At 37.4% G+C, this 15,189-nt stretch overlaps 1 protein-coding gene across 11 annotated transcripts in view; it reads right to left on the bottom strand.

The window, feature by feature from the left end:
- The window catches only part of ADGRL2 (adhesion G protein-coupled receptor L2), a 155,874-nt gene that overhangs the window by 122,340 nt on the left and 18,345 nt on the right, over positions 1–15,189 (bottom strand). For 8 of the 11 annotated variants that reach the window (XM_042873921.1, XM_042873915.1, XM_042873914.1 and 5 more), the window contains exons 2-3: positions 6,419–6,465; positions 3,899–4,074 (exon numbers count right to left, since the gene is read on the bottom strand). In XM_042873921.1, coding sequence (XP_042729855.1) covers positions 3,899–3,974 — 76 coding nt within the window. In that variant the 5' untranslated portion in view covers positions 3,975–4,074; positions 6,419–6,465. The remainder of the gene's footprint in view (positions 1–3,898; positions 4,075–6,418; positions 6,466–15,189) is intronic. The other 3 variants (XM_042873911.1, XM_042873913.1, XM_042873912.1) reach the window with 1 other exon arrangement.

Consider the following 15,189-nt stretch of genomic DNA (forward strand, 5'->3'; position numbering starts at 1 on the left):
AATGAAACAGATAATGAAAGCATGATGCTTCTTGCTTTGGACAAAGCACAGATAATAATTCATAATAAAATGAATTAAAATTATATTAAACCTTGATTAAAATAAAATGCAAGCAAAGAAAAATTATTTCAGTGTTTTCCAAATGCTTGCGCTTCTCAAGCAGAAGAGTATTAAGTATATATACATATCCAAAATTAGCAGAAAAGGTGGACTTGTAAGCCAGTAAAGCCTAAAATAGTTTAATTTATACTGCACAAAAAACAATTTTAATCGTGTTTAGCTCTGACACCTACTTTTTGATATGCATATTAGTGTATCTGTCTTAACTTGCTTGAAGAGAAACCAATAGTATATAATAAGCTTTTTACTCTGTTTTGCTATGGAAACAAGGCACGTGTGGTCCCACTATTTCTGACTTTCTGTATTTTCTCAGATAATTTTTAACGTGTTGCATGATTTCACCTAATTGGAATGAAGAAAAAAATAAAGACAGACTTGGTGTCAAAAGTTAATTCCTTTCTTGCAATTGTAAGGAAACAGAGAAGTAATGAAGAGGAATCAGCTAAGCAGGGCAGCTGTGGGCAGCACTGACCTCCCAAAGAAAGGGCCTTGTGCAGCCTCAGCCTTGTCTCCCTGGGCAATCATCCAGGACATGAGGCCACGCTTCACCCAACCACCTGTCTACCTCTAATTCAAGCAACTTTTCAAGACTGCCCTCTCAATCTGCCTTTTGTAATAAAGCCATAGTTTTAAAGATAAACCTATGAGAATATGCTAGAAAAAAAGGAAAGAAAAACACTCTGAAATAATGTTAATATTCAAGGTCATTCTGCTTTTAATCCCCTTTTCATGCTTCTCATCTTTTCCTTGTTTAGGGCTGCAATGCTTGCTGTTGATGGTAATAATGTTTTCCAAGCCTCTACACAAGAATATTGACCTGTTGCTGATCAATGTACCAGCAGTATATAATAACTTGGTGCTGTTCTCCTCCCAGCTGCCAGTGCTTGTATGTTGTTCCAGATTCATTCCACCTGAAGGGATAGACTGCTTCAAAAGCAACCTCACCTGGACCACTCTATCCAGGAAAAAAAAAAAAAAAAAAAAAGCAAAAGCAAAAGCAAAAGCTATTCCGCTGAAAATATGATTCTTATTTAGATAGGTGACACTAAAATAGAACTGTAGCATTCCTGTGACCATGGGTGCTTGTTAATTCCCCAGAGAGTTAAAGTTAAGGTGCTGTGAGAGTAATGAAGTCTTTATCTTGATTGGAAAATACTTTATTATACGAACAAATGAATCACTGGTCCACACCCAGAGTCTTTTTCCTTTCTTCCCCTCTCTCTACAGCAACATTAAAATGTAACAGCAGGGAATTCAGCCAGGTTTCATCTCCCACACCTACTGCAACAACCTGCATACACACAGAAGATTTCTATTGAAAAAAAAAACTAAGTTCCGAGTGAGAGTTAAAGATTTTCTTATTTCTAGCAAAAGTTAGATGCTCTTATTTTAACCTTTGTTCATGTTCATACTTCCAGGCATGAAGTGCTACTAAAGCACGTTACACTTGGCATCACTTATTACTGAAGCAGAAGGCAATGTAATCTTGTGAGAAAGTGTAATAATGCGGTATTCATTTTGCTTCTGTGGCTGGAAGCCAACTCTATATTAATATTCATTTTCAGTATACAGAGCCACAATATTTCATTTATTTTAAGAATTTACAATTAATTTGGTATGATTCTGTTATCTGCTCCCAATTTCTTTCCCTGTTTCTTTTAGCTGAAAAAGCAGCTCTCATACAGACTTTAAAAAAGTAAATTCACAACTGAAGCATCAAAAGATTGCTACTGGCTACTAAAAGCAAGAAAAAACCGGGACAGAACAAAATGAACTTGAAATATTACAGATGACAATGAAAATTAGCTTTCTGCAAATAGAAAAAAAAAAATCAATCTGCAGAAGTTCTCAGCTGACTTCTTCCTTTCCAAACTCAGCTGATAAAATGCTACTTGCAACATGCTGTTTGCTACTGTTGCTAAACCAGAGTAAGTAAATTGTTAATCTCCTTTTCCTTTCTGTTTTCAGGAGTTTTCAACCACCGCACAGTATTAAACTGCAAGTAGTCTGGTGAATCTTTCTAAAATGCAATTGCTGTAAATCCCTATATCTGTTACAGTAAGAGATAAAACCTTAGCATTTTAAAGTATAAGTAAGTACCTCTAATTCCTGCACACTAGTGCAACCACTTTTGCTACGTAAGTACATTTAAAATTATCACACATTACCAACTAACCAGTCTTTCATAAAGGTAGTAATTCTCCCAATACACATTTCTCTTCCCTACCTGCCTAAAGAGGCTGAAAGGTAACATACCTTCCAGCTGGGACTTTTCTTACAGAAGTGAGATTCTACTCAAGACCACAGACTTGGCAGACATCAAGAGAGAAAGCAGTACAGCAGGTACTAAATCAGGAGGCACGAATCAGTGAGGAAATCATGCAAGAGCTGCAGTACGCCTTTTGAAGGCAGATTTCTAATAGTATCCTAGCAATGCTTCAGAAGAAATAGGGGAAGTACGAGAAACTGACTGTGGAAGCGATTTAAATGGAATTAGATTTCATTCCAGAAACCTTCAGAAAGACTCTTAATACATACTCCTAGCTATGTTCATTTTATTTTATAAAATAACATATAAATATAAATATATATATATAAAAACAATATATTTTAGCAATGCTTGTCTGTCAAGATACAAGTCTTAGTCTGGAATAAATGCTAGGAAATTACACAGGAAATGTGAAAGACCTTATACAATATTTATATTTTTAACCTTTAGTTTTACCATTTTTAGGAACTAGATCTTTTGTGTTTATATAGATTTGGGAGAAAAGAGAGGGGGAGGCTCAGCAGCTTTCCTGAAGCATCTCTAAAAATTCAGCCTTAAAATTCAAAGAATTTTAACAGTCTGTATGTGTCTGCTTTAAAAGATGGTGAGATCACACCACAGATGTACCAAAGCAGCCTATATTTTATATACCAATTACTGAATAATGTAAGAAGGCACAGAAGTACTATTTTATTACCAAACCAGAATTTTCACCTGCAATCTAGTAAAATAAAATGATTATAACCAGAAATAGCCTCAAGTTCCTTACAAATATTTGTCATTAGAAATTCAAAAACCAGGTTTCCCTGATCATTCATTCATGCTGCTCTGGCTATTACCAAGTGGGAGGGCTATAAGAACAGCTGAGAAGACAGACTAATTAAATAAAATGGAGTTTATGAAGTTTTCTTTAAAAACGTTTTTTCTTCCTTATCTCCTTAATTCAACAGCTATTTTAAACAGTACATTTGATAGCAGTGAAGTTTTTTTTTTTTTTAAAGCAAAAAATTTTTAAGTAGATGCTATTCCTGTATGAACTATTTCCTGAAATTAAACATGCATAGCTCTGATCTTAATGAAGTGAGTGCTGTTTTATTTCCAGCCAGCCAAATTAGGAAAGCAAAATAGGTATTTCATTTGCACTATTTAGTTATTATATGTCACATTTAAAATAGTATATATTGTTCATAACTGGCACAATGTGAACAGAAAAATGGAAGATAAATAGATGAATTCAAAGATGAGGAATCTACCAACCAAGGAGATTAATACTGTCTCTTCAGGTGCCTGAACTTTACAGTTACAGCATACTACACTGCATCAAAACAAGAGCAAGAAAGCTTTTTTTCTTAAAAAAGAGAATAATTTGAGTCTTACAAATTCAACGTAGAAACTGACACATATACTCTTAGTTTGAAATCCTAAAGCGTTAAGTCACCTAACCAAAATTAATTGTACAGACCATTCATCTCATTTCCAAATGCAGGCATAAAATAAACTAAAGCTTACCTTCAGTAGTACATTGCAGGAAGCTGATAATGAGCAGGAACCAAAAACTTTGCATTCTGCAACCAGAAGACACCATTATTGATCCCTGTAAGAATTTTCTTTGTATTCCTTAATGAATCCAGTCATAAAAGCCCAGCATCATCGAAACCAGTGCTCTGCATTATTCATCTTCATACCTGGAGGAGAGGATTTGGAAAAAGAAAAAAAAAAAAGAAAGCTCATCAATAGCTGAAATACCAATAATTTGGAATACCAAATTTTACTTGACATGAAGACAGAAATGTTAATAAAAACTGGCATGACACCTGTACTGTAGCAGAGAATTTGGCAGGTTTGTGGGCTCTAATCTCTGAAGGTCAGTCATCGTTAAACAGAATGCCAAATAATGATAAAGCTGAAAGTAGGAATGTTATTGATGTACATGCACTTAGATGCACAAAAAAAGAGACTATTTACTCTTAATGTAATATATTGGATTTGAAGGTGTCTAGGTGAAGCTTTTCCCAATCTTCCAAATCTGACAAAACCAGCACTTTCCTACCTCAAAGAAAAGCAATAAAATTAAGTGCAGGGCAACTCCGTACACCCAGTGATTCACAGCACACAGGGAGCAGCTAAGCTGTGCAGCAGCAGCACCGCTGCAGGACTGCCTGCCACACCTACGGTGCTCCCTGCTGCGATGCACAACATCCTCCAACAAATAACAGCAACTCTGCTGACAAAAGCGGTTCGGTTAGGAGGCATCGTTGGGATACTACAGCCTAGCGAGTCTTTACACAACAAGCATCTAGAGAGAACAGGAAGCAATGAGCAATGCTCTACCATCATTAGCTTCTGACAACATTTGTCTCTGAGAAGAACGAAACAAACTGCTCCTGTGAGCTATGTCCAAAGAAGGAATTCTTAAAACTCTCAACTCACATTTGAAAAATAAAATTATAGCTGAGCACCCACGTACATCCTCGCCCCCCTCCCACTACCACGGTGATGCTACGCTCCAACTACTATAGCTAATGTGGGAAGCTACACAGAATATGTATAAAATTAGTATAAAAGTATAAATTATTTTTAAGTGCAAAAACGGTTCCATACAAATACACAGAATGACTCCCGGAGAACGACTGCACGTAGCTGCAATTGCAGCTCTTCAGAGCTGCATCTGGTGCCACACTGGCTTGGTCTCTCCAAGACTAGTAACAGGACTGCTCTTCCATGTGTGGACACATTTCTGCAATATCTGAAGTTAACATTAGTTTATAAACAGACGGCAATGACTGTGCCAACGCCTATGAAAATGTAACTGGTAGGATCCAAGAGCCACTTGTGAGTCTTATGAGTACTGGAACGTGTTTATGGCTTTAAAAATACATTCACTCTTTTGCCAAAAAGAATTGGAAAGGATGAGAAGCACACAATCCCAGGGAAAGAAATTCTGTGCAGATCATTTTCGGAAGTCTAACTCCTTTTGTATTAGTCAATCTTACTATTAATCAAGGATATGTTTGTTCCCTGAGCGCACAGACAGCGACCAGACTGATAATTTTTTCTCCAAGGACAGAAATATGAGGGAGGGGGAAAAAAAAAAACAGAAAAACAAAAAAAACACCATTATGAAACAATTTCTCCAGCTGTAAACAAAGGCGACAGAAGAGGAGATCACTGAACTGCAAAGTAGGCTTTTTTGCTTGGCTCCTATGTAAGAGGAGCGGTGCCGCTCAGTGCAGGCATCCCCCTTGCAGTGTACAAGCACGCTTGTGATTTCACACACAGGAAAATGAAAGGGAACTGACATCTGAGGGCAACTGATTTATGTTTATTTACACATAAAAACAAACCCTTTTCCCAATTCCCAACTACAAGCAAGTGCTTCTCAATCACAGGTGCTTTTACCCACATGTATCTGAACAAACAGCATGCAACAGCTAGTGGGTGTGTTAGGGCAGGTCAGCCAGAGGGTTCTCCTTGGCACAGTCCCATGTGTCTGCAGGTAAAAGCTGCACCCTCAACTCACAGGGTGAGACACCATCTGCTATAGGACAACCAGAAGCAGTCATGAAGAGACTCATATTGTATCTCTAGACCTTTCACATTGGGCTGAGAGCATTTTGCAACTGAAAAAAAATACACATCTAAAAATCTGAAAAGGATGCGCTGCATTCACCAGAAATTACAACAACAAAAACAAGCAAACCCACCATGCCCGAAGATAGTTTGGCTAAAGCTTGGGAACAACCCAAATTATTTTTTAACCTGTAGCACTCAAAGGAAAAATCACAGAACTACTTCACAGACGCTACAGACTAATCAGTATAAATTCAGTAAGCAATCAGAATAATCCAAGAGAATAAATGAGGAACAATAATGGCTACATCTGAAATTGCCAGTCTCCTGATTGCTCCCAGGCTGACCAGAAGATTTTGACTTCCTGAGACTCCATTTTTAGCATAATTTCCACAACATACAGCTGCATTCCCAGATTCTGAGATATCTTCTTTCACCTTCAAGCGGATAGTGACATACCTGCACGTTAGCATCCTTCATCTCATTGCATCTTGTGGTTTCTGTATCTGGGAGGAATATGGGAGCATTGTGTTAAAAACAAAAGCAAAAATCAGAGCAGCACCAGATGCATCTAACATCTTCCCAGGAAACAGCTGCAAAATTCACGGGAAAGACTTGCTTTTTTGTTTTGTTATTTGTTTCTTCTGACCTTGTAAACCGACTAACTTTAACTACTCTAATAAGAAATGTTTCTGAAAGCATATTGATGGTTTTGTCTTATCAAAATCAGCAAAAACTGTTCAACTAGGAATGAATGCAAATTACTTTTAGGACAAACGTATGTACTCTGTGCAATGTATTGTTCTCTCTAGATTGCCGTAGCATACAGACATAAAATTCAACACAGCATGCTGCTCCAAATAGAATTCAAAATAAACTAACCTGCCTGTAACCAATGACACGTTTTTCTAAAAAAGCAAAAATAAATTTGTCAATGTTTTAAAACAGAGGCAACAGGTTTTAGTTTTGTTTTTTTCTTACTAAAAATTAACTACTTCCCGGTGAACAATTTTTAATGCAACCTATCTACTTGAGAAGCTCTCTGTGCCTTCAAACAAATGTGCACTGCTACCATCCTGGACCAGCTATTTATCAACACAGCAAAGACTAACCCTGAAAAAGGTACCCAGACATGAGCTGGAGCCAAAGCCCACTTTGACTCCAGACGCTGCCGTCACTCGTGTCTTCCTGACTATGCATCTGTCAGAGATACGGAGACTGTCAGTGGAACCTAACAACAACAACAAATCCCAAACCAAACAAGCAGGACCAGGAAAAGCCATATTAAGTTACTTCTCTGTAAACAGAAGTAGACAATGGCAAGTGGCTATCCTGCGCAAATAACTTATTTCCCCTCAGACCTTAATAAACCTTTTCTCTGGATCACTGACTGCTCGGGCTTGTGGGTGGAGCAGAGAGAGACTCCCTAGAGGAAAAGGTTGCTTGAATTTCAGAGAGCAATAAAAGCTGCACAGAAAATTTCAGTTGTAACTTAAATCTCTACCTCTGGGCCATGCTGTGGTCTCTGACAGGAAAACAAAAAGAAGACTGCTGCTAACAGAAAGGTTCACTTTGTTAAGTTCCTTTGCATATGTGCTGTTAAAGGAGGCTAGATCAGTAATGGTAGAGTTGATGTTCAGACCTGCACATTGCAAAGGTACTGGGCATCTCTTAATACTGTATCCATAAGCTGTGCTCCAAGTCCCCAACATCTTAGCACCTTGCCTTGCTGCCTTGTTCCTCAATACTTCTAAAACTTCTTACAGACAAAACAGTGTTGCAGAATACGTGCCACTGCCAGCCAGCTCCCTCCCCACACGCTTGCTCTCAAGAGCACCCCAGAGATAAGAGAAAGCTGCTCCAAGCATACTCCTTGAAATACTTTCATCTTAGAAGAGAAAGACCTCTAAAGGACTGCCACTTCCCAACTCTACTCTGTTTAACCTTCCCAAGATTTTACTTTCAAAAGCCAAAAAAAGGGTCTTTTAAGAGCTTCCGGACAACTGACACAGCATGCTCAAGAGCTGCCTTTCCCCTCCAGTTCCAAGCTTTTAAGACAATTAAGCCAAACAGGACTGCAGAGATGCCTCCAGCTAAGCAAGTATGTTTTCCTCTAGCTAAAAGTCTTTCAGACTAACAGTGATGTATTTCACAACATAGTGTTTAATTTTCCAAACGGTCTTAGAAACTACAAAGCGCTTGCAATCTTAGTTAAGCTCTAATGTCTCTATTACACAAATAAGAATTACACTAGCTTTACTGACAATGGTGCACAGCGAAGTAAGGAATGGCAGCCACAGCCATACAGCTCATACATGCTGAGCACAAGCCAGCTAGTGCTCCTTATAAATCCTGTATGACCTACCTTGCCACATATGCAACACTCCCACCGCCTTTCATAACCCAGTTTATGAAACAAAGTAATTCTGTATTATATCTGAGACATTCTGCAGTGGAAAGGAGGGGGAAGAAGAGGCATGTGTGAGTAGATATATATTCATACATTATAATAAACTGCACTGTCTCCTGAGAAATCATGTGTCCATGTGCCTTCCCATCATGAGACCTTCCCAATCAAAAAAAAAAAAAAAAAAAAAAAAAAGTTAAACTTCTTGTAGTCTGTAACATGAGAATTCAATTAGTGCAATGTGATTAGTAAAAGCTTCTAAGCTACTCTAGTAAAATAACAGAATGAGACTATGATCCAAGATACATAGCATTATAAGCACTTACAAGAACTAGGTCTAGTTCGTTACATTTAACATACTTACAGATATACACAATTAGTTACTCCCAAATTCTCAATAAGGTTATTAACATAAGCCAACTTTTGAATAACTTTCACATTAGGGCTACAGGATCAGATTGCATAACATTTTCAAGACTCTGAAGTCTTGGAAAAACAAAACAAAACTCAGGTCAAGCAAGACCCCATACTGCTATAGTTAGCGTATTTGTGGCAGCTATGATAAAGAATCAATACCTGATCAGTTCCAATTAAACAAGTCACACGTTGAGAGAAGAAAGAAAAGGCTAAACCTGCCATTAATTAATACTTATTCTCCATTAAAAGCAACTCAATGCTAAAAATGTACCAGAGCCTTATCTTCCACTCTGTATTCAAGAGCCCCCATTAATTAACATTTTGAACACTGGATTTTTAACGCAAAACAACTCTTTCCAAGCTGCATGGAAGGAATATGTATCAGGGAAGGGAACAGCACAATAATGAACACGACTTGCCCAAGGTCATCCAATCTTAAAACAGAAACAGAGATTTCTATGCATTTGGCTGCCTTGTGCTCTGAAGTGACATCTGCACACTGGAGGAAAGCCTGAAATAGTGTGCAATAAACAGATGTACCTTAAACTTAGAATTAACACAAAAATGCCCACCCTCACCAATTCTGGGTTCCCAGTTAATGAGAACAGCAGATTATCCAAAACACGAGACCTAGCTATGCAAGACTGGACACTAAACAGTGCACTGACACGACTTTAACAGTGCAAGACAAGAATTCAGTCCATCAGTACACCGCAGCTCAGTGGTCTACCTCATTCATTCACAGAGAAAATATATAGGATTTAAGAGGAAGAAATGAAGATTTTTCTTTCTCATTTAGCCCAGCTTGGACTCACTCTTGTGCTTTACAGACATGCTACCCAAGCTCCATTCTGAACAAGGCTGCTTTGCCCCGTCTTGTTAACACAGGATAAAGCTTGGACACTCTAGGGAGTTTTCATTCAATAAGCCAGCAAAGTAAACCTCTGCTAGCACTAATAAGAATGGCTTTTTTTGGCTTCAGGCACTCTCCTTTTGCCAAGACTCAATTTCTCTTTTTGCTTTTGCTAAATGCTCCTGAATAAGAAGGGTGTAGGGGTGTCATTCAATCCTCATTACAAATTTCCTGTATTTCATTTGAATTGAGGTGGTCTGATTGAGCAGTACCATGTCAGTTCAAACAGCTAAGGTAAAACCTTTTTTAACACTGCTGCCCTCTGTGTCATGAGATCTTCCTGGGGTCTCCGAGATAAATCCCCAGTATCCAAAGAGCGGGGGAGGGAAAGAGATGCTGCAAGTCAATTACAACCCTTATCGGCTGTAATATCTGAGTGTCACGCTGAGCATGTTAAATATGCTGATCGCTTTGGACACCAGAGGCACAGTCTGAGGCTGTTTGCCCTTCTCTTCATTAAACTGTAAAACAAATAGCTCTCATTTTCAAACCTGCGTAGTACAGACTTTATGAACATCAAAAATAAACAAGAAAATAATGAATAGCTATAAAAAACACACAGAGAACCCTATGACAATCTGAAAGCAGTAATCGTAACAGCTGAAGAAAATTCAAAGGCTTTTCAAACTACTCACAAAAGAGAGATCCTCAAAATAATCTATTTATATTAAAAGATATCATTCCTTTCTCATGAAAAAAATCACTGCACTAACATCAACCAAAGACACCACAGTCTTGTAAGACAGTAAACTGTTTGCTGACAGGCTTGACAAGGCTTTGCAAAGGCCCGTATTTCTTAAAGCTGTTATGCCACTTAGCCCATCTCTCCCCCAGCCCCATCCAGCATTTTTCACAGCAGAGCGCTTGTCTGAAGTGGAAGCAGACTGACAAAGCAAACCAATGTGGAAGCGAGTCGAGGCAGCAGTCTGACAGGCCCCAACAGACCTCAGGCCTGTGTGGTCAAGTGCTGGGGTGCCAGGGGGCCTCATCTGCCTTCCAACCTTCCATTGCTGGGCACCAGCAGAGAACGGGGCTCAGATACACTTTGTACAGCTGACATGGAGGCGGAACACACTCATTAGATTCTCAGATTGCCATGAGTAACATGCACTTGGTTTACTAACTTCCAAAAACAAGCTGTGGTCTCATGTGGACAAGAGCATGGAATTTTAACTCAGGCTAAGAGAGTTGTTCAGCTCCAGTACACGGTTGCTGGTTTTTGTCATGTGCACATATCTGCAAATCTCTATTTGGGAGCACCAGTTCCCCGAAATGACTGCATTTCTGCGTATACACCAAAGAATATCATCATGATTAATAAAGGCCTGCAATAGCATCCATTTTAAAGTACCCTATTTTCTATCAGTGGAACTTAAGGTCAGTATATACAGTCTGCATTCAATATAAATGACACCATTCAAGTTTTGAAAAGAACTGTATGGACAGCAAAGTCCCTTTTGATTACTTTTAAAAATTCTGTCAAAATCTTTTGATGTCACCATAAAAATACCAGCTCATCCAGAAGTAAAAAATATTTATCATTTTTTCAAAATCAGAAGCAGGTGGTAAATAAATATGTACACAGTGCAGTAGGTGTAATTTGCAGTATATTTTATGCTTACAGAGGAATGTGGTTCCAATGTCAACATCTGTGAGGCCCTGGACTAATCACTGTGCAGTGAAATATGAAACAAAATCAATGGTGGCACATAAGATGTAATCTCCGCTGTGTTTGGCTCACTGCACTGAATCTGTGACTCATAAATCACTGTTACTTGCCATTCAGTGAATCAATATTCAGATTCCCTCTTGGTCTATATATATGGCCACTAAATGAAATAATAATGACCAAAAATCTGTCACATATTAGGTTATCAATATTACCAAAAAGGATTTCTTGGGAGCAATGAGGTAATCCAGGATAAAATATATCAGACGAGTTTGCAAAGAAATGTGAAAAAGCCTCTGGCTAAATACAGACAGTAGGAGAAAGGTACTTTCAAATACCTTTTCTTTCATCATTTTCTCAAGTATTAGCCTTTACTACAGCATCACAATAGTGCATTTGCTGTTAGACTATTTCAATGATACATACTCATAATTAAATTTTAAAGCATGCTGTACTTGAGAACTGTTCTTCTTTCAAATAATCCCTTCTTGATATGTCACTAGCTTTGTTTGTGTTTTGTGTGATATGTTAATCAGTTTAGGTTGTTTGCCTTTTTATTTATTTATTTATTTTCAAATCAGCAGCCTGACAGTCAAAAGCTCCAGAAGTCTACATATTAGTTCCAAAAAAAGCCAACAACAAACACTTCATAATGCCTTATCTCTCATGTATGTGACAAACCATTTAGTCATTAAAAGGTGGCAGAGAAATCTGCAAAGTGCTGTGTACAATTATCTCCAAATCACAGTCATGAGCCATAGCATTATCAAAATCTGAAATGCTGACAACAGAAGAGGGAAAGAAATTGCAGGCGGTTCAACTGTGTCATCTTTGAAAGAAATATCAACCAAGAAAGGTCTTCCAACTACTTTTTAAACACATCTGAAATTCTCCAGGTAAGCAAGATTTACAGGTAGAAATGTCTCTGAACTTATATAGCCTTTTGGAAGACTTACACACGCATAAAACAAACACTGGCAGAAGACATACTAGAGTTTTTTTTATACCAGTAGCACTTAAAATTAGGAAGCTTAAATCTTAAAACCCGTGAAATAAAAATAATCAACTATCTTTTTTCCTTCACTTATAATTAGCTTTTCTAACACACATGCACAGCAAAATCAAGAAAAGAAATAATCGCTCAAAAGTCAAATACGCCAGTGTTGTGTAGACAGCACTAATGCTTCCTTGCATCTACACACAAATACATACGCTCTGCCCCACTACTGCTCACATATCACCGAGACTGCATGAAACATACGCGATGGGTGTGGATAATCATCGAATCTTCAGTATCTTAACAAAAAGTCCTCGATTCTGCAAATAAATCACAGAATCGTAGGGGTTGGAAGGGACCTCCAGAGATCATCGAGTCCAACCCCCATGAAGAGCCCATCTCTGCTACTGGTTCTACAAAGCTACTTAATGGCACAACTACAGTTAAAAGTATTTTATTGTAGAATTTAATGAGCAATGAGCATTTAGATGACTATTCTTCACTGAGCAAGGCAACTGGATGAATACCAGTCACTGAATTGAGGTAAGCCATGGGCATTTTTATTTGTTTGTACTATAATGGGAAAATACAAAGCTATTTCAGTCAACTTTTAAATTCCCTTTGTAAAAAGGTTAAGTTGAAAAACTACAATAATTAAACTTGGAGCAGTTACAAGCAAAAAGAACTCTAAATAATAATTTGACAGAAAAGTTCCTACTGCTTGCATGTACCACTGTTTAAAACTGGCACACCTCCCTACCATCTTACATAGTGTTTCCTCTTCCCTGTGAAGGAAAAAAAAAAAATGTATTTTGGAAATAGTTAAGGTCTGGGCCATGCACTGTGGAAAGGAAACTGTGAAGTGATATATTCTCATCATTAAACAAAATGGAATGTAGGTCATCTCCAGCACCGCTATAACAGCCACAGCGAGTGTTTGAGGATACAGGATCACTCAGTCACTTTCACTCACATAATTTCGTAAAAGAATGAATGGAAAATTATTCAGTGGAGTGAAAGAAAACATTACATGTTTAATACATTTTTGTATACATATATATATGTATAATATAAATATATAAAATATATATTTCATATTCCACATATCACTGGTAAAGTTAGAAGTTAGAGCATCAAATGAACACAAGCCCTCTAACGTTACATGGTTTTATCTAGCAGACTAAGTACTCTGTCACACGTTTACAGTTTCTTGTAAATAATGCAGGTCTCGTTAGCTCAACGTGACAGACATCTCTACTTTGAAAAAAATATTGTTTTTTCTTTAATTGGGTTAGGCTATGGTTTTAAATGATAGCTTAGTTAGCCTTTCCTGATTACAAACACTTGATGGCTTTTATCTATAGTTTTTTACTAGAAAAGAAAGTGAATTTTTTTTTTTTAATAAAATCTTGCTTTCTGTATGTTCTGCTCCAGCTCATGAACTCTAAGTGTAACTAAAAAGAGAAAAAAAGTCTACGTTTGTCTATCAACAATATTTATAAGTGAACGGAGTGGAAAGATTACAAAATTTAAATATGAACATTATATTACGGTAGCAATAATCTAGGTGTTTTACTGGGAAGTGAAGTGGATTACAGTAAATGAAATTTTAAATGTCCTTTCCATTTTATAGATAACACAAAATGACTCTTTTCAAGTCTACAGCGATAAGGACACATGTGCCACACATTTAAATAGTGCCTTCACCCTATCCAACCCTGCTCATGAATTAATAATTCAGTGACATTAATACAAGAAGATAAATGATAGAAGAGGTTACAGCACACAGGCCAACCGTATACATACACTTCTTTTAGAACAGCTAATACCTCTTTGCCAATTACAGTTAGAACTTTTTAACAGTTTTCAATGGCATTTTTACAATCTAAATAGCAGCTTATGCACACACAATTTCACACAACTCAAGCTTAATAAATCTCCTGCTGCTACCAAACAATCATTCTGGGGGATTAAAGTGCAACATCTGCTAACATTAATAAGCATTTTACATAGCAATATGTATAAAAGCAGTTGTTATCAGTCTTCTGAAAAAGCTTCTAGACTGGTTTGGCATAAATTATACCTTTATCACGCAACTGATAACTTTAGCTTGTGGCAACAGTAAGGTAGCTATCTTGCTATATAGTGGAAAAAAATCAACCAAATTGTATATGCAATTATCATTCAAAGTAGAACAATTTTCACAACATTCGAAATATAAAAACATATGCATGCAAAGAATTGCAGGGAAGAATATGGTAAAGTCCCATAATTTAAATACTACAAGAAACTGAAGCTCGCACTCTACTTCCAAGAGTCAATTTCTTTGCTAATACCAGTTATAGCTTTTTAATCCACACTGGGCTTTTTTAATTTTCATTTGTATTTCCACCAAAGCAGAATCCACTGTGAATGAAGGCATGCCTTTCTAAGACATAAAATAAACATCAAAGGTTTTATTTAATTAGGAATTTCAGAATAAATTTTTAGGTAGAATTTGGCAAACGAGCGTGCTTTGGAACCGAGAGCTGCGTAATGTCAGCTGGAGCCAAGAGCACAGTTGGCAAACACAGCAGAAACTTTTACATGCAGCCCTGCCAGTGCCTCTCAACCCCTGCAGCTCAGCTGTGGACAGCTAAATAGCAGAGCCTGCCAATCACCCTACTACACCCTGAATGAGACAGTCATATTCCAGCTGGTATTATCATTTGAGAGTATTGGCAATTTTAAAAATGCCTTTAAAAAAAAAAAAAAAAAGAAAGAGAGAGAGAGAGAGAGAGAGAGAGAAAGAGAGAAAGAGAGAAAGAGAGAAAGAGAGAAAGAGAGA

This window comes from Lagopus leucura, unplaced genomic scaffold, assembly GCF_019238085.1.
Source record: "Lagopus leucura isolate 7727_CA_CO unplaced genomic scaffold, USGS_WTPT01 Super-Scaffold_100009, whole genome shotgun sequence".
Taxonomy (NCBI): domain Eukaryota; kingdom Metazoa; phylum Chordata; class Aves; order Galliformes; family Phasianidae; genus Lagopus; species Lagopus leucura.